The sequence below is a fragment of the Temnothorax americanus genome, unplaced genomic scaffold (assembly GCF_048541705.1).
Source record: "Temnothorax americanus isolate GAGA-0224 unplaced genomic scaffold, ASM4854170v1 Scaffold6, whole genome shotgun sequence".
Classification (NCBI taxonomy): domain Eukaryota; kingdom Metazoa; phylum Arthropoda; class Insecta; order Hymenoptera; family Formicidae; genus Temnothorax; species Temnothorax americanus.
Window position 1 is genome coordinate 1,389,009 of NW_027509751.1, and position 27,721 is coordinate 1,416,729.

General features: G+C 40.1%; 1 protein-coding gene across 2 annotated transcripts in view; it reads right to left on the bottom strand.

Moving 5' to 3' along the window:
- Dnr1 (E3 ubiquitin-protein ligase defense repressor 1) overlaps positions 1-27,721 on the bottom strand; it is a 151,121-nt gene that overhangs the window by 68,161 nt on the left and 55,239 nt on the right. The window contains exon 2 of one of the 2 annotated variants that reach the window (XM_077419929.1): positions 316-420. The exons of the other annotated variant lie outside the window; for it this stretch is intronic. Coding sequence (XP_077276055.1) covers positions 316-420 — 105 coding nt within the window. The remainder of the gene's footprint in view (positions 1-315; positions 421-27,721) is intronic. 2 annotated transcript variants of the gene reach the window in all.

A 27,721-nucleotide genomic window follows, 5' to 3' on the forward strand; every position in this document is an offset into this window, starting at 1 on the left:
CTTTTATTACAGTTCGCGGCCGTCTGAGCTGGTTCGGGCCATTATGCTTATTCATGGCGCGGCGCAATTGCTCCGGGCTCGTAAATAATCCCGATGAGATGGCACGCTCATAACAATATGAGAGATGCGGTAATTCGGGCGCCCCCGCCCCCGTAAAGCAAGCGCGAGGAGACGAACGACGGACACCTCTCCCTATCCGTCGTGCAATTCTTATTATCGCCGACGCGACGGTAAGTTTCGTCGCGCGAAACTTCGGGAACGAAAGTAATCGTCCCTTCCTGTTGTACCGGGCGTCTTAAGCCCCGAGTATCGCACCTTAAGGATCCGCCGCCGCGGAGTAGTTTCTCCGTTTCCTCGAGTATACGATCCTTCTCTCCGGTCGAGTAATCCTGTTAACCTCTTTCGTCTAGGATCTCTTGGCTGCGAAAAAAAAAAGGAAATACAATCCGTAACGACTTGTTCGATAAATTTTATCGAACGCTTTTCTTTGCCTCGTTATTTTACTTTCCTCTCGCGACCCTTAATCACTGGCTATTTATCTCCCGTAATTCGCGCGGCGTACACGCGACACGAGACATCAAAAATGAGACTGCTAATCCCGCAGCATTTATTAAACTCAAATCGGTATATGTTGTTATTATTTGCATATCTGTATTTGTATAAATATTCATGAACAGGCTGAAAACGCGCTACATGTATTACGTTATCGAGATGAAGATACGTGCATTTCGCTGTGCTTAAAAACAAAAATTATGAATCATTTGCATATCCGTTTTGTACAAGTATATATCCATAAAGATACGGCGGCTTTTTTTACACGAATAAAAAAAAAGGTAGTTAGATTTCGCTAGAGTGCGCATCGCTCTCTTTTTAACCGCGAGATATAAGTACTTTTTATGACATATTTGCAATGTACATACGCGAAGATATGAGTCCCTCCGGACTTTTTCAATATTCACGTAAGTGAAACGAAGTTTCAGCGGAAATTATGAAAATAAAGTGGCACACGCGCAGCTTTCTGACGATGTACAACGAGACGTTAAGTACGTACATGACCGGTTTTAATCCTGTCGCCTTCTCCGCGTTATCAAAGACGTCATATTCGTTTACGTACAAAAGGCAGCCACCCTAAACGCGCGCTTTGTCGCGCGTATCACGCTGAGAAATGTTATACCTGTGCCGGGAAAATTGAACGTGTCGCCAAGATTATAAGCGGCTACGTTGGAGCCCGCAAATGCCCTTTCTTCAGCGCCAAATTGAACGTTTTATATATAGGACGGGTTCGTCCCGAGCTCGTCCAAGAGCCCCGCGTTTTTCTCCCGTTTATCTTTGACGTCGCGTAAAAGTTAAGTCTCATACATACAAATCGGGTTTCACCGCGCGACACTCGCGCACGCACGTGTGTAATATGATATTTCGCCGCCCCATCAACTTTACACTTTTATATAATTCATCCATTTAGTATACCGCATCGACCTTATCCATTCCGCTATACGACCTTACGAATCATTCTACAGTTACTTTCATGTACTCCATTGAATAAAAAAATGTATTTATGTAAACCATCGTTATTTCCACGATACTATTGCAACAAAGAACTGCAAAGAAAGAAAATAGCTAAAACTAAGAATAGTGAAAATTATATCTCGCTGAATTATGATCGATGTAATATTATTGAAGTACTGAATGATTAATATCGAGTGTCTCTCAAGATAATATTATAAAATAAAAATTTTTAGCCCATAAATAAGCAGTTTAATAAATTATATGGGAATTTCGAGCACACCTATCTGGTGTGGAAATGCAGAAATGTGTCGGGTGGATTTGGATTACGATAACTTGCACGTAATTAAGAGTAGCTTAAAGCAGCTTTGCCGCAAATTTATATGCATACATATACATATATGTCGACATCAGTAATAAAGCTGCCATATACGCGAGACATATCGATACGTTGTCACTGAATGCGAATGCAATTATCGGAACTGGCAACAATAAAAGTGGCGGTCGCGGACGGTTGATGAGATCGACAATGACCACCAATTTCGTCAAACAATGTGTCCGAATCACACGTGATTATGATGATTTGATGTCACATATGCAGCGGTTGCATTGATTAACGCTATACGCTCGTACTACTCGGCATGCGTGATTAATTTCATCAAAATCCGCAGTCGAAAATCCATTGAAGTAATAGATAACACATCTATAGGAAATATATTTTAACAAATTCAAGGTTATAGTTATTTCATAGAGTACAGTTAGTTATAATTTTATTTTACATATACGCAATATTGCTAATATTGCCGAATGTCAGGATAGAAATTATACTAAAAATTAAATTAAATATCTGTCGCATAAAATATAAAATATAAAAAGCGTTTTGATATTTCACTGATGTAATTCCCCGAATACCAACATGGGACTGCTCGATAAAATGTATTTCCATATTTCAATGCAAATTCCTTCCATTGCTGCAAATAAACTTAGCCTTAAATCAATGCCTGTAAATAAGATCTTCTCGATAAACTCAAAAACACGCGGCTTTGTACACGCGCATAGCGATGAGATTGTAATTGAACGCCGACCGGATGAAAATCAATATTGAAACGCAGAATAACGACAATCCGATACAAACAATAGAAATATTCTTTTAAAAGGAGGAGGAAAACTAACGCGCGCGTATACTTAAACAGATTTCCAATAAGCTATGTATTTTAATAAATTATCAAAAAATTGTATCAGGGAATTTGCTGTGTGATTATAGGTGTTTTTCTGGAATAATAGAGGGGAAAGAATTAATTTAATAAAAATTATTTTTCATGTCAACACATTCACCGTATAAAACTATATAAAAACGAAAAATACAGGTATATAATGGCCCGGAATTACATCATGAAATATTTTAGATCGAAACTAAAAATTTTCCGATTCAAGCTGTCAATGAGCGTTTTTTCAAAGAAATTTAATCAATGGGTCTTACTAAAAAAAGCTTTCGTAAAGCTCGTGTTTACTTGACCTAAATAATCGGTCGACAATAGGGATCGATTTCCACGCTGCATCGCTTTTATGGGTCTTCTCTAACTGGAATAATCTCTTTTGAAGAGCTTAAGCCAATTTTATCCAACACAGTCGTATTCAGTCCACAGATAGCCATATCCGGAAAGATTTTGTTCATTTGTGAAACAAAAAAGATTGGCTCTTTTTGTAACAAGCTCTTTCTTAAAAATCGCAATAACCTCTGTATGCTACATATATTCTCGAGCAAAATATAATATTATCCTCGACTCTCTCCGAGCAGAGATATAAAAGCTTTCAAGTGGTTGCTTGTAACCTGATACAGTTGAAAAATCAGCCCGATATCAGTGGCATTTGGAGCTCCAACTTGACTAAAACGAATCGTCTGTTCATCATCCGTCAAGAAAATAGAGCACTCGACGAATGCAAGAGCCTCTGCCGCAGAGACAAGCTCGGGGCATCCACGGCGAAGGGAAAACCCGGGTTACGCGAACATTCGCCTGGCAATGAAACGTCGAGAAAACCGCGCGCGGAACGCGACGCGATAACCGAAAGAAACGCGGTTTTCATCTCGCGATTGATACTCGACGGTGTTATCCGACGCGCTCTCTTTCGCCGCGCGTGCCGTTCTTGCGAAAAGTCAAAAAATGCGACAGAAATGCGTGGCCGAGAGAACACGGTGGACGATTACAGAAAGGGTTGACGAGGGAGGGAAACGAGGGAGGAAAATAGCGTGCAAATGGAAAATTGTGATCGGACGATTCGACGACGCAGCGCGATGCACTCGAAACTACGAGGGTGCTCGTTCGTTCGTTTTAATGAAAGCAGTCAAATGGAAATTGCGATTGCGTTCCACTTCGGTAATTACAATTATTGCGCCGGACGTTAATTAGCTAAGGCACGATTTTAATAACGTTTTTAATTAACCGCAGTCGCGCGACAAAGCACGAGTTGTCGTGTGCGCGACATGCTTAAACCTGAAACAAAGCCTAAAACTAAAATGATAAAACTACATATACGTTTTGCTCTATTATTAACAATGTTTATTGTGTTTGCTCTATATTAATATAGGCTTATTGCGAGCAAATACCTAATGAATTATGTGCAAAGATTTTTTTCTCCGGGTCTTAAACTCCGTTAATCGCGACACGTGCATTTTCTGCATCTTTTCTACACAATTCATATAAATAGAAATAAATATGTTTAAAAATGTATTGGAAATTTTTAATTAAAGAAACTTATGCAGTTTTATAATCTTTCACAAATTCCAAATTGTCATTTAATTATCCACTAATTTCAAGCTATTTCTGTATAACGACAAACGAGAGAGAACGCGTACGCTTTGTAATAATAATGCGGGATTTATACGCGTCCAGTAACATTGACGAATTAATCTCTCATCACGAGTAAAATTTCCGTGATTCGCAGTGCAGCGGTCGAAGTAGCGAAGCGGCCCCGGTATTAACGTGACTAATGAGTTTATTTAACTGCACGGCGACAATCGGGCGGGTGTTGTAATTCACGGGATATATCGAGTTTGAAGAGCAATCGCAATCACGCGATACGCCCTGTGGTGCATGCGTCCGTTTGTTTCCTCGCGTCGCGCGTCGGTCGTAATCGCGAGCAGGTAATTTCCTGCCGCCACCGTCGCACGTCGTTCGCATTTCATAAGACGTATGTGTGCCGCGGATGTATAGCTCCGAATGTGTAACACGAACGGGAATAAGTTTCATGAAATTTATCGAACTAATTCCAGAGCACGGGAGTTAGATGCGTTACAACTGTTACAACTACAAGTATATCGCGCTCTCGCGTCTCTCTCAACGACAGTTTCTTTCAAATATTAAACGCATTGTGAAATGTACGTGAGAGATTTATAGAAAGAGATACTTTTTTCCTACTTAAATTATTTATAATAAAAATAATAATAATAATTTTTTTAATTTAGCTGATTCACATATGCCTACAATTTTCAACATTAGTACCGACGATTAACGTATTTCATCGTATATTTACAAAAAAAAAAGGGATAAAAAGGGAAAATTAATTGATCAATTTCATCATTTACATATTGCAACACATGTCACGGAAAATCTCAGAAAATGTACCGTTATAAATGTGATAATAAAATAAAAAACCAATCATTTTGACTATTTTTATCGTCTAGCGAGTGTTAAGCGCTGGAGCTAGCCAGAAGAATTGCCACGGTAAACACCTCAATCCATTCCTGCAGATACGGAAAAATTTGATCAACAGCGCGACAGCGATTTTGTCTCCCGGAATCCTTCAGTTTCAGTCTACAAATTCGTTATATTTGCAATTAAATTGTAACTTAATTCCGCAATTTCTCATTTTGATGTGCCGCGCCTGGACGAGAATGACCCGCGGCACCGTAAGTAAATCGGAAATGCAGAAACAAGCCGGATGGGAAATTTTGTTTTCCTTCTTATCCGCGCGCGTCCATTCCGCGTAATGCTCTCCCGCGGGAATGGGGGAGTCGAAGGGAGAAGGCGGCGAGGAAAGAGAATGAAGGCAAAGAGGGAAGGAACAATTGTAACCTACTTCCGTTCCTTTTGTCGTGCCGCTGCAACGTGTGCGCTTTCTCGTGCAAGAGGCATTTTCCACTTGCCGATCCGCCGCGCCGGTCGGTCATATATGCCCGCCTAGACCGCATGGGATCCCGTTCGACTTGCCCGTCCCGATTCAATTAACGATAAGTTATCCGTGATGGTAACCCGATGGAGAACAGAGTCCTTTTGAGCATACAGCGGAGACGTCGCGAGAAAAAAAAAAGTCGACGCCGAAACACGCACGAAACGACGATGCGTGACGCGCATAGATATACATACGAGCGAAGTTCTTGGATGCTTACTCGATCTGACGAAAATAGAACACGATCGAAGCTGCAGCCATTTTCTATTATCATGGAATTTTCGTTCTCTTGGATCCTATCGCTTGTATGAACGCGTTTTCATCCGATTCGACGACGTTACGCATCGCGGGGCTTTTTCGGAGCATCTCCGGGCTACTGTCTTCGACTTAACGTCTGAAATAGCGAGATAAGCGCGAAACAAGTATATCAGACTCTCTGCGTAAGAGAGTGCTTGTCATATACTTCTATATATATTTCTATCAGAAAAGAAAACAATACGAGACGCGAAATAACATTTTCTTCCTCGCAAAGATCTGACGGGGCTACTCTCGACAGAACACCGAGGAAAAAAAAGACGTTATGTTAACGTACTACTATACTCTCGTCTGTTATATCGTTATATATACCTCACTGTGCGCGAATGTACCGATACCAGGTGGCGAGTCGTCTGAAAAAGGCATTTTTCTATCGGCTCTTTAATACTTCAAAGATTGAAACAATGAGAACAAAAAGCTTGCAAATAAGACAGAAATTGCAAAAGAAATTTAAGATGTAAAACCGAGATTTCAGTAAGAAAAATAACATTAGCATATTCTTATGCGGTATCGGGTAATTGAAATCAATGCCGTTGTTGAAATCGCCGCGATGATCTGATTAAAATGCATGGAATTTCAGAAATCTGTCCAATTTTCATTAGAGTGAAAAAAGTCGAGCGTTTAAAAAAAAAACACAGTACCAATTGTAAATTCTAATGTCCACATGTGTGCGCAATATTTAAATATTGTTCTGTTTTCTGCAACCAAACTGCTGTCGCGGATACGACGGAACGGAAAAAAAGAAGAGTTGAAGCAGGACGTGTTGAATTGAATAGATTCAGTTCATATTTCCGACGAGAAGAGAAAAAGAGTGTTGCTTCTATCCGTTCATCCCCCGTCCTTGTCTTCGCGATAGAAAAGCGTTCCAGATATGTCTCGAAATATACTTTATAAAACGACCTCGTTGAAATGAATCGTTAAGTTCTTCGCCAGTTCGCCATCCCACCGACCTATCACGTACAATTTTAAACGCGACTTTTCATTTGTGTAAATTGTCTAATAGATAATGATTGAGTGTCTAGGTAAGAGGCGAATGTAACATTGTTAAGTGACATTTTGTCAATAATGCAAAGCCTATAATGATATCGCCGACTGTCAATGCGATAAACTGTAATGTAACGGAGAAAATGACACTTTGTCAATACTGCTGTTAATGTAATATTGGCGTAACATTCTTTATGTTATAATATTACCGCGGATATATGAATATCACTTAAGACCTTTTAAGCGACCGACTGTATCGATTACTGATCGCGATAAATCTAGAATAAGTATTCTTCGAACAAATATTTAGTTTGTTGTAACAAATAAAGATAATCATCCTGCGCGCATTGTACATTGCTTCAATAACAATAATTGAACTCGTTGTAAAAGTTCATATGACAGGAAACTATAAGAATCGGTATTCCTTGCAAAGAAGTAACTTGAAAGTATCGTCGCAACTAACACTTACAACTGTAATATGATGAGGGTAATGTAAATGGCGGAGTGTGCAATTTTTGAAAGAGATAAGAAAAGATCCTTCTCGCGTAACAACGGCCGAGGCTATTAGGACGGCCATATTCGATGGCTATGTTATTTCGCGATATTAAGAGACGAGAGAAGAAACGAGAGAAAAAGAGAGAGAAGGGTATACCGCAAAGAGATCCAACCTATTTCCATTTTCTTTGTCGTACGAACAGAACCGACGGTGCGCTTCTTCAAGGGCCATTTTCCCGGCTATCCCGTCCGACGATTGCTCGCATGTGAGACGTGGAAACTCTCCTTTTACGTCGTCGTATTGCGGATACACGCTCGCATAAAGCTCACGGCTAGTGCTGATTTCGTGGTCGTTCTCCGGCGCGCGAGCAGGGGGAAAAGTTTCGGCTTGAAATTGCGCCGGGTACGAGTTGGTCGTTCCCCTGCGGCGGATCCATCGGCCTGAAAGTTTCAGGGTTGATGCGAACGGAAGGAGAGCATATTTCGCGAACAAAGTGCGACCGTAGAGGACGAAAATCGGAAGAGAGAACGTATAAAGTTTCTTTTTCCGTGTGTCCATCGAAAAGAGAGAGATCAATCTTGGTCCTTCGCCACTCTTAACGATTGTAAATTGAGGAGGAAGAGGTTACTTTCTAAGAAAGTTTGAGCTTTAAAAATTTGATTTACTATAGGAAAGATTCTTCGATCAAATTCGGTATATTCAGTGTTTGCGCAAATTCGCGTGCTTTCTGGTATATTTTGACAAAAAATAGGATCCGAATCTTTCTGTCCTGGTTTCCTGAATTAATACTTTTACGTTTTTCATAAATTCGTAAAGCTTTCCAGAGCGACTGTAAAATAACAGAGTAACTAAAGTTCGTTTCAGTTTCCGGTAGTACGACACGATGCCATATTGTATTAAAATTCTATTATAAGAACTCGAGCCCGAGACTTCTCTCTCAAGAGGACTCGCACGAAATTAGAAGCAACGAACTTTAATTAACACGCAATAGCATAAGCTTCACTGTGCATTCGCAACAGCCCTATCGCAGACTCTTATCGCAACTTCGCGATTTTCTTGAATAACATAAAAGGTTATAAGGAACCTGCTACTTTAAGCGCTTTTAATAATTATTAGATTAATATTCATGTGTTATGTATCAATTCCACAACATTACCGCTTCTTTCTTTTCTTATTTCGCTTTTGGATTTTTCTTCTTCGCATAATCGTTCTATCAAAAATTAATAAATAATATCATAATTACAAAATATTTCATAATTTATTCTCCTTCCACTCACTATTTTAAAGCACATCAATCTTGATTGTAATTAATGAACAAATCAAAAATTAAATTTACCGTAATTTTATATTTGGAAAAAATTGGCAATTTTTCGTGAGTTTACGGAGCCGGCGCTCGAAGAAGAGCGACAGCTGCACGTTTCATTTCTCTAATCCTATTTTCCAGAACTGACGATAACGGATCGACACTTCATTCCCGGAGGAGGATGGGGCCAATCACGAACCGTTCACTTCGCTTGGTTAATTTAATACCGTATTTTATCGCCCGTTTACCGCGTCGCTCATCAAGGGGTAGTACATTCTGGTACGTTGCGTAAGTCGTTCGCCGAGATTTAATTGCAATATTGGTAATAAAATTTACTCTTTAATGAATCGAGAAACTGAAATTGCTGAAGACGATCTGATTGTCATTGAATGTCACAAAGAAAAACCGCATCTCAAGTTTTCATTAAAAAAAAAAAACATAAGTAATAGTGTAAATAGTAAAACACACAAAAATTAAAAAATGCCTTATATCTAATGTTGATCGTAATAATTATGAGAATAATATAAACATTGTTTAATAGTAATAAATGGTCTTCTACTATATATCATTAAAAATGTTGCAACTCGTCCCGTTTATCACTAATTTTATTAACTACGGTAAATCGAACCGTAGGTTTCGTTCCCAGATCATTCGCTCAATTGCGAAGTTACTAATTAAGGAGCCTTTTTGTCGGCGAATTACGTCAAGAACGTTTAGATGCTTCGTAAGAGCGAATTTTGGTTCGAACTCTCAACGGTCCCCTTCAGGGCGACCCGTGCCATTATGCTCGAAGTAACGACCATCACGGAATGTGCCCAATTTAACCGGCCGCTGTATTTCAGCGACGGGGTACATGCACGTCCGCGTATACATGTACGTGTATGCGTAGATATATACCTATATCTATAAATGTGAGGGAGGAGAGCTAAATCGGGGCGAGAAATTCCGAGAATTTCAGCTCTCGATTGCCAAGATCTTAGCACGAAATGGAAAACGAATTAAGTAATTAATGACAAAAAGTACGAACTATGAAACCAATCCCTATTGAAGCAATTAAATTGCATGTGTACCTTATTGAATACCAACCAATATATAGAACTATAACTCCAACATCGAAAATCCTTTCTTCACAAATTCGTGTTCTATATACAATTATTAGGTATATACATATAAGAGAGTAATTCTCGGTTTTCAAACTTTTCACGAAAATATCGTAACGCTAATAATCTTTGCCACGAGCGAGATATTAGCTGCGAGCGAGATTGAAGAGAGTTTTCATCGTTCGTGCAACGCGGTTTTTTTAACGAGAACTTTCTGTATATAAGAATCACTTTTACCATCTAGTTGCGCAGCTTCGTCGTTCTCCGAAGAATTTCAAGTTCTTCTCTCGCGTTCTCACAAATCGGCGGAAGGGAAAAAAAGGGCAGCCGTATACCGAGGCCAAGTTACCGAGGCGAAGCAACAGTTTCCATGAACGGAGTGCGAGCCAAACTTTAATACGCCAATTAAAAAGCGCGGATATTACTTGTTCTCAATCGCAAATCGATACTTTCTTCACTGCGCTTAGGGCGGTCGAATGATTTTGAATCACTTTTATGTTTTAGAACCATCGATTTCAGAATATAAATACTTTGATATTAATATATTACAGGCCTTAAGGGGGGATATAAAATTCCAAAGGATTAATCACGAAAAACTGTCTCCTCTTGCAGCAATCGGGGCGGTGAAAAATTCGCGGCCTCGGAGGTGGGCGGCATATACGCGAAACTCATTAAATTTATTAGACCAATATTTATGCGGCGTATTAAGTTCTCTGCCGCGCGATTTACGGCTCCCGATATAACGCACGGTCGAACGAATGTAATTTCGGAATATTAAATTTTCCCCGTCGACGTACGCATACGCCATCCCCACACGTAGGTATAACGTCAAATTTTCTCGAGAAATATGTCAGATGCTTTGCGCGGACGCGCAACTAATAAAAGCAGATTAAACGAGGCGCGTTGTTGGACGATGGGGCGCTATTTTTAATCTCTTCAAGATGCACTCGACAGAGAAAGAGAGCTGATTTGACTTCGATCAATAACACGCGTTTCGATGCAACGAAAATTGTCTGTTATAGTTTGGAGGAGATTTAAACACCGCCACTTTCATTTCCAGATCGTTCAAGATATAAGATTTTTCAAGATATTACGACTTTGCATAACAACAGCCGAACATAGATAAACCGCAGATAATATAATTATTAAGTTAGATGCATATAATAAAACGGAGAAAAGTATATAGAAGTATAGAAGCTTTGCAAATTACAATATCTTTCAACGCGTGATTCTAATCTAAGAATAATTTTGTACTTATCTAATCCAATTAATTAATTCGAAATAATTGTATATTGTCTCGTGACGTACGCGTTGTATTATGATTATAATCGTACACCGATTTCGTCGACGCCGTTTGCGCGTTATCACAGTGAAAATTTTCCAGCGCAACGACTCCAGCGCGAGAAGCTATTTTCCAGCGGCGTATCACGGTGACTATAGGTGATTGTCCGTCCGGCGAAAGCTGCTCCTCAAGCGGGCCGTCCAATAAATCCATTCTATCTTGGGCGAGCACATTTTTCGTTGCGCCGCAGATTTCCGGACGCGGCGGGATAAGAACCGCCCTCGTTTTATCTCTCCTTCTCCGCGAACGATGAAAAATTAAGAAACTTCTATTCGTTCCCCGTCGTTGTTAATATCCAAACCTGACTTTTATTAAAACCAAAATTATAAAGTTGCTCCGAATCCTAAATTTAGACGCGTCTTCCACGGAGAAAAGCTTGCTACTCGAATATCCTCTCGATAGACTCGTTCCTTCATTTTGCACGGCCACACATTTGTCCGTGTCGTTCGTCACAACGCGCGAAAAAAAAACAGGAAAACCGCGTTTCTCCTTTCCTCGCGGAGGAGTCTAACAATAAGTGAATTAACGTCATCGCTATATCGACCACCTATATCGCGTATTTTCTTTCACGCGTATCCGGCCGCCGGATCCGTGAGAAAGCGTGCCCGAGCTCAAGAATCGGAAACGGCATCAAGAAAATGGCACGTCGAGAATACCGAGGGCTCCTTTGTCTCCCGCCCCATTGTCGCACGGATCCTCTTTTTTCGTTAAAACCGCCGCGCCGTGACACCGCTACCCCCGACACCGTCCTCCGGCACGGAAAGAATTTCCTTCTCGTCTCGTAAATGCCGACCATCGCTGTCGCTCGCCTTTCTATGCCCCTCGATTAATCGGGGCGTGCTTTCCGGGCTGCCGGTTCTTGTGCCGTCGAAATATGGTATTTTCTTATAGCGCGGATGACGCGGCCTTGTCATAAATTTCACCTTAAGTAGACTTTCTGAAAGACTGACGCGAAACGAACAGGAGAGCTATATCCAGCTCATGCATTTTTCATGTTTTCCTTGTGTTTTTATGATTTAATAAAAAACGACGGTTTTTTTTTATAAATAACGTCAAATTCGAGTATCGTAAAAATTAACATTTAATTTGAATTTTATTTGTTTAACATTGCGTTTAAAGCATCCTCCTGCCTGAAGACCAATTCTTCCTGGAGGATGGAAACTCTCGAAAACTCAACGGTTTTCGTCCGTTCACGCTCGGCATCTTCTCCTACATTCGTTAAAATTCAACGTCCTTCAGTCCAGCACTGTCGAACCGATTCTCCTTCGTGCCTTTTTGATCCCCGGAAAAGGATTACGGTAATAAATATTCTCACGAGTATCCGACGACATCATTGTCCAATTTTTCTCATGAGTTTAAGTCGAAGGTGAAAAATATTTTAAACTGTTCTCGTTCGGAGTAAGAGTAATGTTTCGACTGGCAAAATGTCTTACATTGACGTAACGCCCATAGTAAACGTAAGAAGCCATCGATCCATCTATTTTACTCCATAAGCGCATTTTCAACAGGGTAAGTTTGTAATAATACATTATACCGTCCAATAAAGTGTACGTCCATTATTTCCAAAATTTCAACGAAAAATATTATACAGGTATAACACAAGATAAACTTTTTTGCGAGGAAAAATGCACGTACAGCGAGATTGTGGACACATTATAATTGCTAAAGCAAGTAATTTAGTCTTTATACTGTACAAATTATAGTATAAATTCGCGCAGTCAGTTAACACGGATATAAACAATAATACATCGCGCGTGAAAATTGTGTAGCAACGCGGAAAATAATTATTAGTTTTCCCAACGTCAGTTCGTTTTAATAAACATCCTCACAGAAAAATCAATATAATAAAGTGATAAAAAAGATAAGAGAATAGACCCCGAGATTGATTGAGTAGATAAATTGAAGAGGAAAGAAATGAATAAAGCTCAATGCAAAGACAAGTACAAAAAATTGCTTGATTCTGTAAAAAAGCGCGACAATCCAGACGGCTCATGGAAAATCCCAATAACTAATGCGGAGCAGCGGTGCGGCGTGCCAAGAAGAAACTATATGTACCTATATGCATCTGGCACGCGCAGCAAACCTCGCGACAAGCACTTCTGAAATTTTCCGCGCGGTCGCGAAAATAAACGGATCACGACCGGTGTGAAAATGAATTCTCAAGACGTACGTTAAAAATAATTTTTCCCCGATGAGAAATTATTCTACTATGAGAAACGATTTTGAGTTTAATAAAAATGACCTGTAAAAAGTGACGTTGGTCATTTGCGTATTATTTCGCGAGACCGTTCGTTAGGAATAGGAAATGCGACAAATCAATATAAATTGTTACAGTACAGTATATATTGCGAGACGAAGAAAAATAACAGGACGGCCCTTCGTTATCCACAATGTCGGATTTTATTAATTTAACACTCGGATGCACACGCAAAAAATAGTTTTATCTTCATTTGAGAAACAACGAGTCCGCACAAAAAAATAGAGGGTAATTAACAATTCCGTCGCAATCATAAAAAATTGAAAAATAGCGTTTAAAAGGGATGACAATTGTAGTCGACTCCGGACAGATGGAAAAATAAATAAACGAAGAAAAAGAAAAATTGAAGAAGGAGAAACTATTTGATACATTACGGTATATCAATCATGAAGCAAATAATTATTCAACGATAAACAGATTACTTGGAACTTTAAACGATTTATCATCATTATCATACGTAGCAAGACGAACAACTTTAACGAACAACTGGGGCGATCGATATACTCAGTGTGTATTGCAAAAAACTATTGAATAAAAGATGAGATCGTTTATATTTCGTATAGAGTACATTATGATAAAAAGTCGAGCTATTATTGCGCTAATTGCGCGGGGAACAAAAGTAGCTAGCGAGAAGAAAAATAGAGAAGTAGAGCGACGACTACCGTGCCGGGACAATTTTTGCACGATTACGAAATAGAAGAGCCGCGAGAGCAAAATCGCTAAGGGCGGTAAAGCGCGAGTTAACGGTTCGCGGGGTGCACACATCACGGTGCCCGGTTTTCTCTACTTATTCGCGAGTGCAACGAGCCGACAATCCCTTTCGATTGGCTGCATTTGCGCGGCTGCCGAACGGTTACCGGTGCATTCGTCACTGCGAGGTACGCGGACTCTCGTATCTCGCGAAAGAGGCTTTTCGAATTTGCACCGACAGCGAGCGTCACTCCACGCGGCCGTCCATAAATAATACCCCCATATACGCCGTGTCATCGCGCTCTCTGCGTTCCGACACACGCGATAGGGCAGTCGTTGCCGTGTATTATACGACGCTTAATTGGCATCGTTACAGTCGCTTTCCTCTGCCATCGCGCGTTAAATTTTTCCCTACTAAATACACACATTATTGGGCGTTTTTAGATTTGCATGGACATATGAAAGACATGTTAAAGCTACAAAATTTATCTATAAAATCTAAAATATAATATAAATAAAATGGATGTATATAAAATAGTTAATATATGTTTAAAAAGTTCAAATTAAATTCAACAAGTAACAAGTGGACGTTGAGAGTCAAACGCGGTTAGTTGTGCGTGAATTAACGTTACGTAACATTTAATTAATAATTTAATACAAATTACAAATCGTACGATTCGGCTTTACTTTGAGCCATCTCTTCAGCGAAAAGTTTGAATTAATTAAATTATTAAAAAGTTCATATCATGCGTTCAAAATTTTGTTTTTTCTTTCTTGTGCAGAGGATTTTGCAGCAGATTTATTCGACTTTCCTGTGTTGCGTAGAGGTCTGTCGGTGGTATTACTCATTACATCGGATGGCTTTTGCATGCAAGGTGTGCACGCTGTTGATAAAGCGCCGCGAATGTTCAGAGACCGGCCGTCGTGATTATCGCTGAACAAAACCGTTTGTTAACCGGGTTGACCACCGAATTTGGGCAAGCGCCAACGGATATCAATAGCAATGCCAGACACGAATGAACTTTCTTCCCTGCGTGCGCGAACAATGAATATTTGCATGCGCGTGCTCGAAAATTGAATTAAACTGATGGTGAGAGAGGCCGGTCGCAGCCGGATGTATTATACGTGTATTATGCGAACATGCTCGATAATCGCGCGCAGACACAAGGCATGTAGCGATAACAAAGCTGCAACAGCTAATGACATGTAATTTAGCGCGCTGATTAGAACGGAATATGTTATGTTATTGCACCTGCGCCTAAATCGAAAAGACGGTTACACGGGAACCACACAGTTGAGCTCACAGTTAAAAAGCTGTTATAAAAGCTATAATATCAAAGAACCAAACGCTTCTGTGTTGAGATCAAGAGAGAGGCTTTTAAAGAGTTCGATTTAAAAGTGATAATGTGCTTCGCGTCGCAAAAGTACTCTTAGTAGTTGAGTATTAGATTAAAATTCTGTTCAAAGAAGATCGACTTAAAGTCAAACCAACAAAGTTTCGTTATTTGCTTGGAACTTAATCAAATAAAAATTTTAAATTTTTGATCCGCGCATCTCAGCGATGACTATCGATGGGTCGATGCACGCCGGTCTGCTTGACGCGATATTTATTTACCATTTAATGAAAATATACGGTTTTCCCGTTAATGTAAATTTCAGTCGGATTGACGGAACCGCTTAAGGAAAAAATTTCGAGGGGAGAAAGAATACGTTGTATCGAGTAGATAAGACGTTAATGGCGCAAATAAAAGTTTCAACGACAGAATGCAACAATAAGCCGGCTACATATTTAAACGCGAGCTAAAGTGTTTCGGTGCCGGCGCACGAGGGGAGAACGGCGCTCAATATAATGGAAGTTCGACCTGCAGTTTCGCCATTGCGGCGAACGAATTGCATATTTGCACTGTAATACTATGTAATACCGCCGGATACCAAGTTTGTTCGAAAACTGTCGCGTTATATCCTGGTCACGTAGCGCGAGAGCCTTGAGAGTTTTGCCCCTTCCGCTCCTTTCCAGCCGCCGGAGCCGAGCTCTATCGCACGTCATCTACCCTACTTCGCAAAATCCACGAATTTTCGAAGCTGTGCTCGACGCCACGGCAAATTGCTAAGAGTGCGCGGGAGCCTCCGAAATTGCGCGCACGTCGATAAGTCGTTGACAAACACCAATTTTGCATGAATAAGCATCGTGATTTACTTTCGGATTATCCTGGCGCCGAGCGCGCAGCTTCGACAAGCATATACTTCCACGTCTCGGACACTGAACGCTAATCACTATCTAATTAACGACAACGTATAATTATTAATTCATGCTGAAATAAATTAAGCTCACTGGCACATATCGATTTTGCAGATTCCATTGTGCGATCGTATGCTTTATCCGATAAGCAAATAAAATTATAAATATAGCGTGGAAATTTCGGCTTAACATTTCGCGTTTCACGTCGACATATAATGATATACAATAAATTTATAATCTATTAATTGTAACGAGACGTGATCAATAAACCTATTAGCGGCATACAGACGAGTCGTCTAAATGATTGACACGCGATACAAGAGCAAGATCAGCTGTAACGAAGCCAATCGCTATCAACCGCGATAAAGGCAATGGCAGTGATCGACATTAATGGAAGCAGTAAGACGGTAATCGATAAGTCAGAGCTGAATGACACAATCCGTCCGCGATCACGTTACAGGTAGCTCGATCGAGCTCGCGCCTCGGCGCAACGGTGCAGAAAAGTGAAGTTTATACGTGGCGTATATAAGAAGCGCGATTTAAACTCCCCTGTCCGTCCAATTCGTCCACGCGCGGCTCTAAAACGAGTTTCTAATCCACCTCCAACTCGTTCGTCGGTTCTTGCAACGACCGCATCTCGCCTGCATACGACGCAACGCAAACGGCCTCAATTACCGGGGATTGTTCTTCTCCCGACGAGATGAGGTCATTTTACACGTAGCAGCACTGTTACGTGGGAGCATTTACCCAAGAACTTCGTTTTTGTCGATCTTACATATGTCCATGCGCAAGTTATCTAACCCTGTGCAAAACATGCACTCGCTTCGCCATCGTGCAGCCGCTTGCTAATTAAGGCAACGAGAAAACTTCCAACTCCAGCCAGGAACATCTCAAAGAGAGTATCAGAGCTAGGACGTGAGAAAGCGATGTGGTATGCGCTTGAAACTTGAAACACGTCGAGGGAAAAGCCTCGGGTTCCTCATCAATTACGCCTGCGACGCATCACTCGTGAGAAAACAATCATTTTTAGTTAAATGGGATACCGATCGCGTTGATAAGGCAGCAGAACAGACGACGTTTGACGTCTAATGAAAAACGCAAAGTTAGAAAATGTAATCGTTAAAAGTTAAATCCATCCAGTCTCTCACTGGAGGAACGTTCGAGCGAGATGAGGAAGAGGCGGAAATAAAAGTGAAGTACGTGAACGAACTGACCTGGTTTCGATCACGCCCTGCTTAATTTCTCGCGGCAACGGCCGGCAATTACCACCTTTGTCCCGCCGATCGGATCGCCCCGAAACTCTTATCCCGGTTTAATTGAATTAATGTAGACGACAGCGCCCCGTCCCCCGCACCTGCTCGCCTACACTTTGCGCTTTGTTCCCCGACAGGTGTACTACACACGCGAAAGCGCCTTCGTTGCGAGATATCGCCCGAAGGCCCATGAGACCGAGGTCGAGTGTGCACAACGTGCGCCTGATGAAATTCAATTTGTACGACGCCGCGACGTTTAGAGAGGGGGACCGTCGATCGCGGCGCGCGACGCCGACGTCTCGCAATATCTCTCCGGCACACGAGCCTGTGCGCACGATCGCTGCATAATTAATTTAAAGCGGCAAAAATTGCACCGCGGGGAATCGAGACCGTGCGCGCGGCTATGCGACGCGGTTATTAACTGCTCTCATTGAGGGGACCACGGAGAAGCGCGTGAATGCACGTTATGTGTTATGTATAATGTTACCCGCTTCCCGCATACACGCATTTATCGCGTACAGGCTACGTTTGCGCCGACCGCGCCACAGTTATCGATGTGGGTCCATTACGTAGATTAAAACACTATGCGGACGCCATACGTCAAGCAACCGGCGGAGTCGCGTCTCGTGACGTTTGAAATTCTCTGGAAGAATGGTTACGCGAGTCGGGGAAGATGGTATTCATCGCGGGAAGATTAATCGATCGATTGGATTCCGTCGCGAATTCATTTGGCAACGAATCGACAGATAAGATGGATGTAACTTCGCTCTACTCCCCGTCTGTTCTTTTCCTACCCCATCCAATCTTCACTTTCGCAAACTCCGCCCGATATCTCGATCTTCGTGACGACCGACGAAACGGTGCTCGGCACGGGACGACGTGGTCCTCGAGGTCGGGTGATATAATCGTGACAGAATCCGTAATTATCTGCCGTAAATTTCGCCCGCTCCGGGAAACGCGTCCGCGAATCGCTCCCGTTCGCGATTTAAAATTACGAAAAGAGGACGAAACCCTTGACATTTAAGTGCAACGCCAAGAACTCTTTCGAAGGTCAGCGCATTGTCCAAATAAAATATATATTTGTTACAAACGGGCGACGCGTGTATGTATGTGGCGGCTTTGTAACATTGCCAAGAATGGCATTTCTATGCTACTGATGACGTGTGACACGGAACACGCCTGGAATTCTCCATCATTTTGCGCGATTGAATAAAAATACCATTATGCGTTCCCGCTAATTAAAAACCGCTTGAATTAATGAACAAAGAGACTCGTGTTCTATTTATTTTCCATGAAATGCCGCGGTAGAGTGTAATATTTCAAAAATGTATCCTATTTCACCATTGGAGGAATAATCGCTGTTATAAGATGATATAGTTATTCGATGTTTTTTATTATATGGCGTAATTAATTCTGTTATCTAATTTGTCAATTTTTATTCTTGGGAAATTATTAACAACATATTGAGATGGCGTTACGTAACACGTATATAATAATAATATAAAATAATTAAATTACAAAGTATCTTTTTCGAGAGATGCTTGTATACTAATTAAAATGATAGAAGGTGAAGATATAAGGTAATACGCGCGTGTATATGTATATTATGTATAAATAATCTTTCTAAAAAATTTTGAAAGTTATTTATATTATTATTTTTTAAGTTTTATTGAATGCTTTTTATTAAAACAAATATCTTATACCATAAAATATCTTATAAGTATGCATTTTCCGAAAACAAAATTTTGAATATTTAATTTGAATAATACTGAACTTTACAAACACATGTTTATAACACATTTTGCTGAACAACATTAAAACTTGTATATTATTTAAATTGTTAATTTAATCCAATTAGCTTTTAACAATAAAACGCAATTTTATTCATTCTGTTATTGATAGCCCATTAGTTAATATGCTTCATCGTATTTCTGATAATAACACATTATATTTCGTTACATTTCTGATAAAAAATGCTCTATTGATGAAAAATAAAAAATATAGAAAAGTAATAAAAGAAACAAATAAATTATTCGTATAACGCGATTGTGATCTAGAAATATTTTTCTGTTGTGCACAATAACTATTCCTTACACAAAGAATCGAACCAATAAAAGAAATTTCATGAAAAGAAAAGTAAAAGAATTCCATCAAGGGGTACGTCGAAATAAACTAATAATTTACTTTAAGAATAATAATTGCGGTAATAAAATAGATAAGAGTAATAAAATTCTTTTTTAATAATCTTTATACAATAATATTAATGTCTAAAAAAAGTTGTTGTTCACAAGGTTTTCTCGTTGACAGCGGCTATTCTTTACATGAAGATCCAAAAAAGAAAAAAAGAATAAAAAGATTTACTGAGCAGACGGTATGCACTGGATTTTTATAGCTTGAGTGAACGTAACTCTGGATAGCCCGGTAATTTTGTGGTGCCGTTAATCAGAGTCGACTATTCTCCGACGAGTAGCTCACCACGAAATGACTATCGTCACTCCTATCTGAGGCAATCCTTCCACGATAACTACGTCCTTCCGCAAAGTGTCGAGAAACGCGTTACGCCTCGAAACTCGAAATGTAATAGCTGTAAACGCCGAAATATTCGATTGTTTTAGCATTCGAAAGTGTTTAATCGGACGGATTATCGAAAAAAATTTCAGAATTGAGTAGAACGCGCTAAAAACATGACAGCATAAAACTTTTATAGTTCCCGGTAATTTTAACACGTCACGTACAGACGCCTGGACGTGACGCGTTGAACAGGATCATATTCTTACCCAAGCGTCGCATGGCGCCGCGTAATGCATGACAGTAGAATGACGTAAAAGCACAGCGAAACTTTGAACGTGATTCTTATACTATATACAGCGGAAACCGCTGGCAGAAATATCGCTTCGATCTCTCCTCGATACGCTAAAATTAGACGACGTCATAATATAGCACGTTTAAACGAGACTGATACTCCAACTAATGTGCCACTGATTCGAGGATGCGGGCTGAATAACCTAATTATGCCAAGTTCCACTTACAAATTACACGCTCGATACCGCGATACTATTTGAGATCGTATAAACAATCGAGCCAACCTCCATCGATTATATTCTCTATACAATCCACAATGATGCAAAATTGCAGCGCTAACGTAAGGTAAAGGTACCAATACCCGGACATGTACCTATATCCGGACACCTTTATTATTTATAAGTATAACGCGAATTAAAATCAAAGATAAAAGTATTTTTTCTTGTAGTTTGAAACTTCAATTATAATATCCAAACGTTTATTTTCATAAATTTATATTTTTTTAAAGGTATCCAGACACAGATACGTGTCCAGGTATTGGTTATACATTTCCTATGCTTAAGTGTCCGGGTATTGGTACCTTTTTACCTTATCTCTTCGTTTTTCGCGTAAATCTTTGTAAAACTATTCTTTTATAAACGATTTATGCAATATTACAAAGTTTCGTGCTTCTATATTTATCTTTTATGTAAAGTAGTTAAATGATTTTGACACAAATAAAACACATAATAAATTTACGTTGTACGTTGAAAATATAAATATAGGATTGCGAAAAATTTTCGGTAGCGATGTCAAATTAACCGGATAAAGAGCCGAACAATGGCGTTCATTTCAATTCGACCGCGCGATACTCACGATAAATCAGAATTATAGACGTTGCTGGTAATTGAACAATCGGCGACAATGGAGATTGGAGGAAGCACCGCGGCTCGACCCCGGCACCGATTCGGGGCTGCAAACGAAATTAGTCTCGCGGGCGTGGCAAAACCGCGCAACGTGCTGATTAAACTTAATTTATGTAATTATACAGTTGCCAAGAAGTGCCATTGTGTGCCCTGCGAACTTTCCCTGCGACGTAATATAATGTAACATCGCGCACTTTGCCATGGTCAATGACAAGGTAATGGATTGCATTGTTTCCCCATTAATACGACGTTAACATTAAGACTATCGCACAAGTTTAACCCCCTGAGTTTAGCGTCCCCTTTGAAAATTGCGCGTCGCAATTATATTGTTGGTTAATGAAAATTTCGGAGAAATACGTCGAATAATCCGAATGAGTTTGTGCATGGAATATCTTTATCTGATCAATTTACCAACCTAACTATAAATCAAGTTTAATTAATTAAATTACAGTACCTTAAAATCGCTATTAACACTATTAATGTATGTTATTCTATTAATTATTAATTATTAGGTTAATTGGGCGATGTTTCGCCCATCTCTCAATAAATACATCTTTTAATTCAATTAATAATAAGCGAAATTAATTGCTCTGTTACCGCAAAAATCAAGAATTTACAAGTTAAATAATGTGCGCTAAATGTCTAAAATTGTCCAGCCGACGTAAAAAAAACTGACGTCAATCGGCGAATAGGTGATTTACGATGGTAAAAAAAATCAGCGTTATAGTGGCGGCTTTGGCAATCGGGATAATGGTATTTCTGGTTATCAGCCCGTTATACGGAGAGACGCTACATGCCGATACAGTCGGATATCTCTCGCCGTTTCTCGCTTTGCCGCGGTAGACCAAGAACGAGAATTAATCCGCATTCGGCTAATGATAGTTCCCCAAGTAGTTTCTACCGGTTTCTGCTCTCCGGCCGGTTCCCGAGTTGCCCGAGTATACCTATACACATATATCGCTACTGCTGGACGATGCACCCATGAAATTTGCGCTACGTGTACAAGAAAAGGTAGCGGTTGAACTACCGGTCACTTCGAGAGTACGGCCGCAAATGTAATCGCGTTATCGTGCACTGCTAACAACCGTCCCGAGCGAGTCCACGCGCCCAGACATCCTCCACGTAAACTCGCCGGTTTAATTCGCTAACGACAACAGAACAAAGCAGTCCGGATGTTCTTTGTTAAAGCGGTAGTTTTTAAAAAATAATCACAATTCCTTTAAAACCCCCGTCGGCGAGCCGCGGAGTTTAATGTTACGAGTAAAAGCATACTTGAGATTCCGCAAATTTCGCAACCGATTAAATTATCCGTATTTTAATATCCGACAATAAAGGCCGTAAAATGAAAGCTCACGTTTAATATTTAACTTTCTCTAATAAGCTCTCACATGAGAGAAAAATAATTTTATATCGCAGATTAAAATTATTAATTAATTAATTAATATAGATATCAACTTGTATGTAATACATAAAAACTCTCCAGTGTGCACACATATTTTACGTTATTACTTTAATTATAATGTAATAATTAATTAATAATTATTCTAGCCATTCTAGGTATATCGGAAATTGATTCAAAATGATGGAAGTTTGAAATGTCTGGTTCTGTTTTTTTTTTTTTTTTGCAGTATTTAAATCTGCTCGCTTAAATTATGTTGCAATATCGGATGATCGCAGTGGCACAGATTCCCGCTCGACTGCGCGGGAATGGTCGATCAAACAGAACATACGTAAGCATATTAGTCCCATTTAACACGTTCCAGTGGCTTTGTCTACGGTAGCCAGTGTGTTTGTGGTATAAGCGTCGAATAATTGGGTTGCCGGAGCGTGTTCGGACATAGGAGGAAGAGGAAGACAGGGACGGTCCGCTTGCGTAAGATAGAGAGGGACATAACGTATATCAGTTGTCGCACGTGACTTGATGCATGCAGGCAATTGCACGTGTCGATATGTTACCGCATCGCTCCATCGAGCAGGACATGACGAAGATCAAAACGCCCTGCGCTCTGTCACGTAGCGCGAATATCAAATAAACTGCCTCGCGATATTAACATCAATATCGCGAAAATTGATATGCAAAGCTTCCGGATCTGCGCGAATTTTGCTGCGAGTGACGGAATTTGAAACTAACGTTTAAAAATTTAACTTACGGAGGTATTACTTTAACTCTCGCAAAAACGTGACGCTCTTTCCCCTATTGATTTGCCGCTTTAATTATTAGGTAGAGTAAACACGCGAGAGATAAGCAACGGTCGCGCGCTACAAGTCAGAAAAAGCCGATCCGACCTTGTGTACTTGTAATGAATTTCTCTCGGAGCGGCGTATTCTCTTAATTAGCGAAGTGCACCATCAAATATGGAGTACACTGCGTTCCTTTGACAACAGACAGTGATGATGGTAACGCACTGTAAGCCAACCGTAGGAGACTGCGTGTAACTACGGGCTGGTTACAACACAGCAAGTCTGTTCTTGCGAGGAAACCCCTAGGGCGAGTTAGCAACTAGACAAAGCCATGAGAGGATGTCGCCCGCTGGGTACAGATGGGACACACGATGCTTCCTCCTTCTCCTTTACGAGATGATATCGTATCTCCTCGACGTCCCAGGACGATGCTTCGTCTCCTTCTAAAGGCTAGCTGCCTTGTGACGTCTCAGAATCTATAGGGCCGCAAGGAACCTTCGCTCAAGAGTTCGGAAATGGCTTTGGCTTTGAACTTACGGCTTTGTAACTCGATAATTAGCCCTTGACTAACGCGCTCCCATTTTCCTTTCTTAATTGACACGTCTTCCTTGGAGACACTTTAGTTGTAGAAAAAAAACTTTCGTCAAAAAAAGTCGTCGTTATAGCGCTTGAAAAATATCATTAAAAAAAAAAAAAACTTTGACTTTGGCCTAATATAGCTAAGAACTTCAGGCAAAAATTGCGTGCCTGCAATTTCTAATAAAATCCATATTATAAAATTAAATAAATTTGATTATATTTTCAAAATTCTAAAATTTCCTTTAAATCTTTAGACGTCAGATCATCGATCGCTATCGTGTCGCGTAAAGAATTTACTTTGTACGTCTTAATTTAAGCTGCAATAGTCATGATGACTGCGCCATTACTTTTTGGCATCAAAGAGGATTACTTATTCTCTCTTTCTTCCTTTGTCTACAGATTCTACATGTTGTTTCTCCGATCGGATATAGATCCCGCAGTAATGAATTGACAGGCGTTTATGTAATGGAACATATTTCGCATTCAGTCGATAGCAGATTATACGAGATAACTGCCTCCGAGAAGCAGGGAAGATTTGAGGCCTGATGTCGGATGTAATGGATATGCTACATTCCTGAGTATAATATCCGCTTCTGAGAAACGACGAGATCTGGTTTATGTTTTTAATAAACGAGCGAGAAGGAGCGGAAGGATGTGCAAGTGCGAAAGATACAAATAATTTAACGATCGTTAAAGCATTATTATGTTACACTGCCGATTCGTTTTATTCATTTAACTCGAGCAAAAATATCAGACGCTCTCGCAGTGTCGTACACGCAAAATTAAATTTTGATATATATTCCGGTACACATTTATGCATCTTGCGGCAAAATAATCGTAGGTAACGCAAAAAAGCTGTTGAACAAGATTTGAAGCTAATCAGTTTTCTGACGGTCTTGTATTTCTTTGATATTGTATATTATATGAATTCACAAAAACCGAAAAATAAGTAATGACTGACAAGATTGAGGTCTTGCTTGACTAAAAGATTAAAAATACCCATTCGACATTCTAACTCTGAATCTACTACCTAGAGTTTATTTTTAGCGGAAGAGAAAATCAAAATGACGCAATACGACAGATTGGAAGAAGACATCGCTAAAGTCCAAAGTGCACTTTAAGTTGCCTCCCACGAACGAGATTTCGCACATGTACGGGCCAACCAACCGGCTTTCTCTCATCCACGGTTGATTACACTTCGAAAACATTTCGTGGTAACGTTCGACGTTGTCATCGTCACGAAATCCACCTCGCCAACTTCGTCATGAATTAAAGATCATTCGAAGTAGGAGACAGGGAATGGAATCTCGAATATCTTGGACTTTGGCACCCGAAATTAATAATATTCTAATCAATATGTGCATATTAATATATCCTTCAACGTATACGAATATTTTAATCCGAGTCATCTTTCTCATCTTTAGGTTCCCATTAAGTTTTTTATGCTAAATTTATTTCCAGAGATTATGAAAATATTTTGTCTAGCCGCAGAATCTTTTAGAGTTAAAAATTCGTCATAGCTGATCACAAACTACGTATTTAACTTACAATTTTATTTTCATATAATTTCTCACGCAATATCATGCAACTTTATTAATTTTATATTTCGTAACATTTATACATATTATTAAAATGTTATATATTATTTTTATATATATTATATATTTATATATTGTTTTTTATCTTTTGTCGTGAGTTATTAATTACTCAAAAATATATCGACGAGTTGAAAATGATAGTTTGCTGCTGTCACTCTTGCTATTCAATTTTCGAAAGAGAACTGTCCAATTTTTTGCAATACTAAATTTCACATCGTGACGTTGCGCGATATGTGTAACCAGCCGGAGAAGAGGTTACGCTGTTAATGGCGAATGACATAAAATACGGTGTGAGAAAGCCACGGGCAACCCGATACGTTCTCGAAGAAGAATTCGAAAAGACATCTGCCATTCTCGATCTCCTAGGCCGCGAACGGGACTCGATGCCGCCAGATCGAAGACGAAGAGAAACGAGCACTCTCCGCGCTGAGAGAACGTGCAGCATCCCAGATCCCGGGCACGTGTCTGAAAAGTTTCGGGCTGGAGGAGGTGTGAGAGATCCCGAGAAACTCGAGTGTAAGAAATTGAATAGCGGCCGAAGTGTATGTATATACCGCTCCGGTTTTCGATAGTCGGCATACCCACCTTCTCAATACGGAATTACACGGAGTTCAAGTTACAGTACGTTAGAGCTTCGTTATGCTCAAAGAGCAATAAAACTAACGAGACACAATAAAAAAAAAACAGATATAAATCACACGATTCTAATTAATTACCGTTATTAAAAAATGTAAAAATAATTTCGAAAAGCATGCGATAAATGGAAATGTCACATACGTTACAGATATTAATAACATACGCAATATATATGGAATAAGTGGAAGGGCAGGAAAAAACTAAATGGAAATAAGCGAAGCTTAAAAGCCGCGATAAATTGAACTGTAATAGTAATCGCAGTAGTTTGAGTCAACGACCCGGAACAACGGTGATTCCGACCTAAAGCAACTCCGATCTCGATCAGGGCCACCTACTCAATCTGCTGGTCGCCATCCTTTTCCCTTCCCCTTACCCTTTCAGGTTCTTAATCGTCTTGAGCTGATTCGTATCCGAGGATCGTTCGTCCGTGCAGATGCTCCGTTCTATTGCCGTAGTATCTTGCTTGTTCTCCTTCCACCCCTACCTTCTCCCTCGCCTCCGCCCTTGCTCACGTCGGGCCTCGATTCCTTCTCGCATTTCACTGCGATTGCCAGCTATAAGCTCGGAAGATAAATCAGAGGAACTTTATATAATATTGCAGAAATCATAGCTGCATCTCCTTTTCGTTGTCTTATAAGTGTTTACACTCTTCGCACGAGAACCCATTCGGCGTGTAATGGGAGTATTTGGCGAAGGAAATTGAAATCTCTCGACTAACTCGCGCCGAGAAATATTTACTCACGCGTACACGCGCTTAGAGAAGCGGAAATTGATTACTATTATTGGCAAGGTTTGCAGAGTAACAGGAATCATTATATTTACGCCGCGTTTAATTGCGTAACTCGCAAGTAAACTGTAATTAAATCGTAAATATAATCAACTTTGTGATGAAATGTAGATGATTGCATCAATATTTTCATTAGTAATCAGAGTCATAAACACAACGTGTCGTTCGACGAGCGAAATCGCCGGGAATAACTGATGCAAGGGAGTTATATGCGAGATAATCGAGACGGGAACGAGTAAATTTTGACAACAGAAATGTATAGCTGAGAGCCGGAGAATTGATAACGGGATGAGATAGTTTCAATTTACTTCGCGCTCTCAACTTTCGCGACGATTTACTGCCACACACTCGGAGATATTATCAGCCGCTATACGCCCATTTACGGAGAAATTATTGCGCACCTTGTACTGAGACCATAGAATGTTTTCAGATACAGCTATAGAGCGCGGCGCACTCGCGAAATATGTTGTCATACGATTTTCTACGTTGTTTATAACAGAAGGATTTTCGGGAGAATGTGTATGTGTGGGTGGGTGTTACAATCGCGAGTAAACTCGCCGCAATTTTTCTGTAGCTCGTAATAT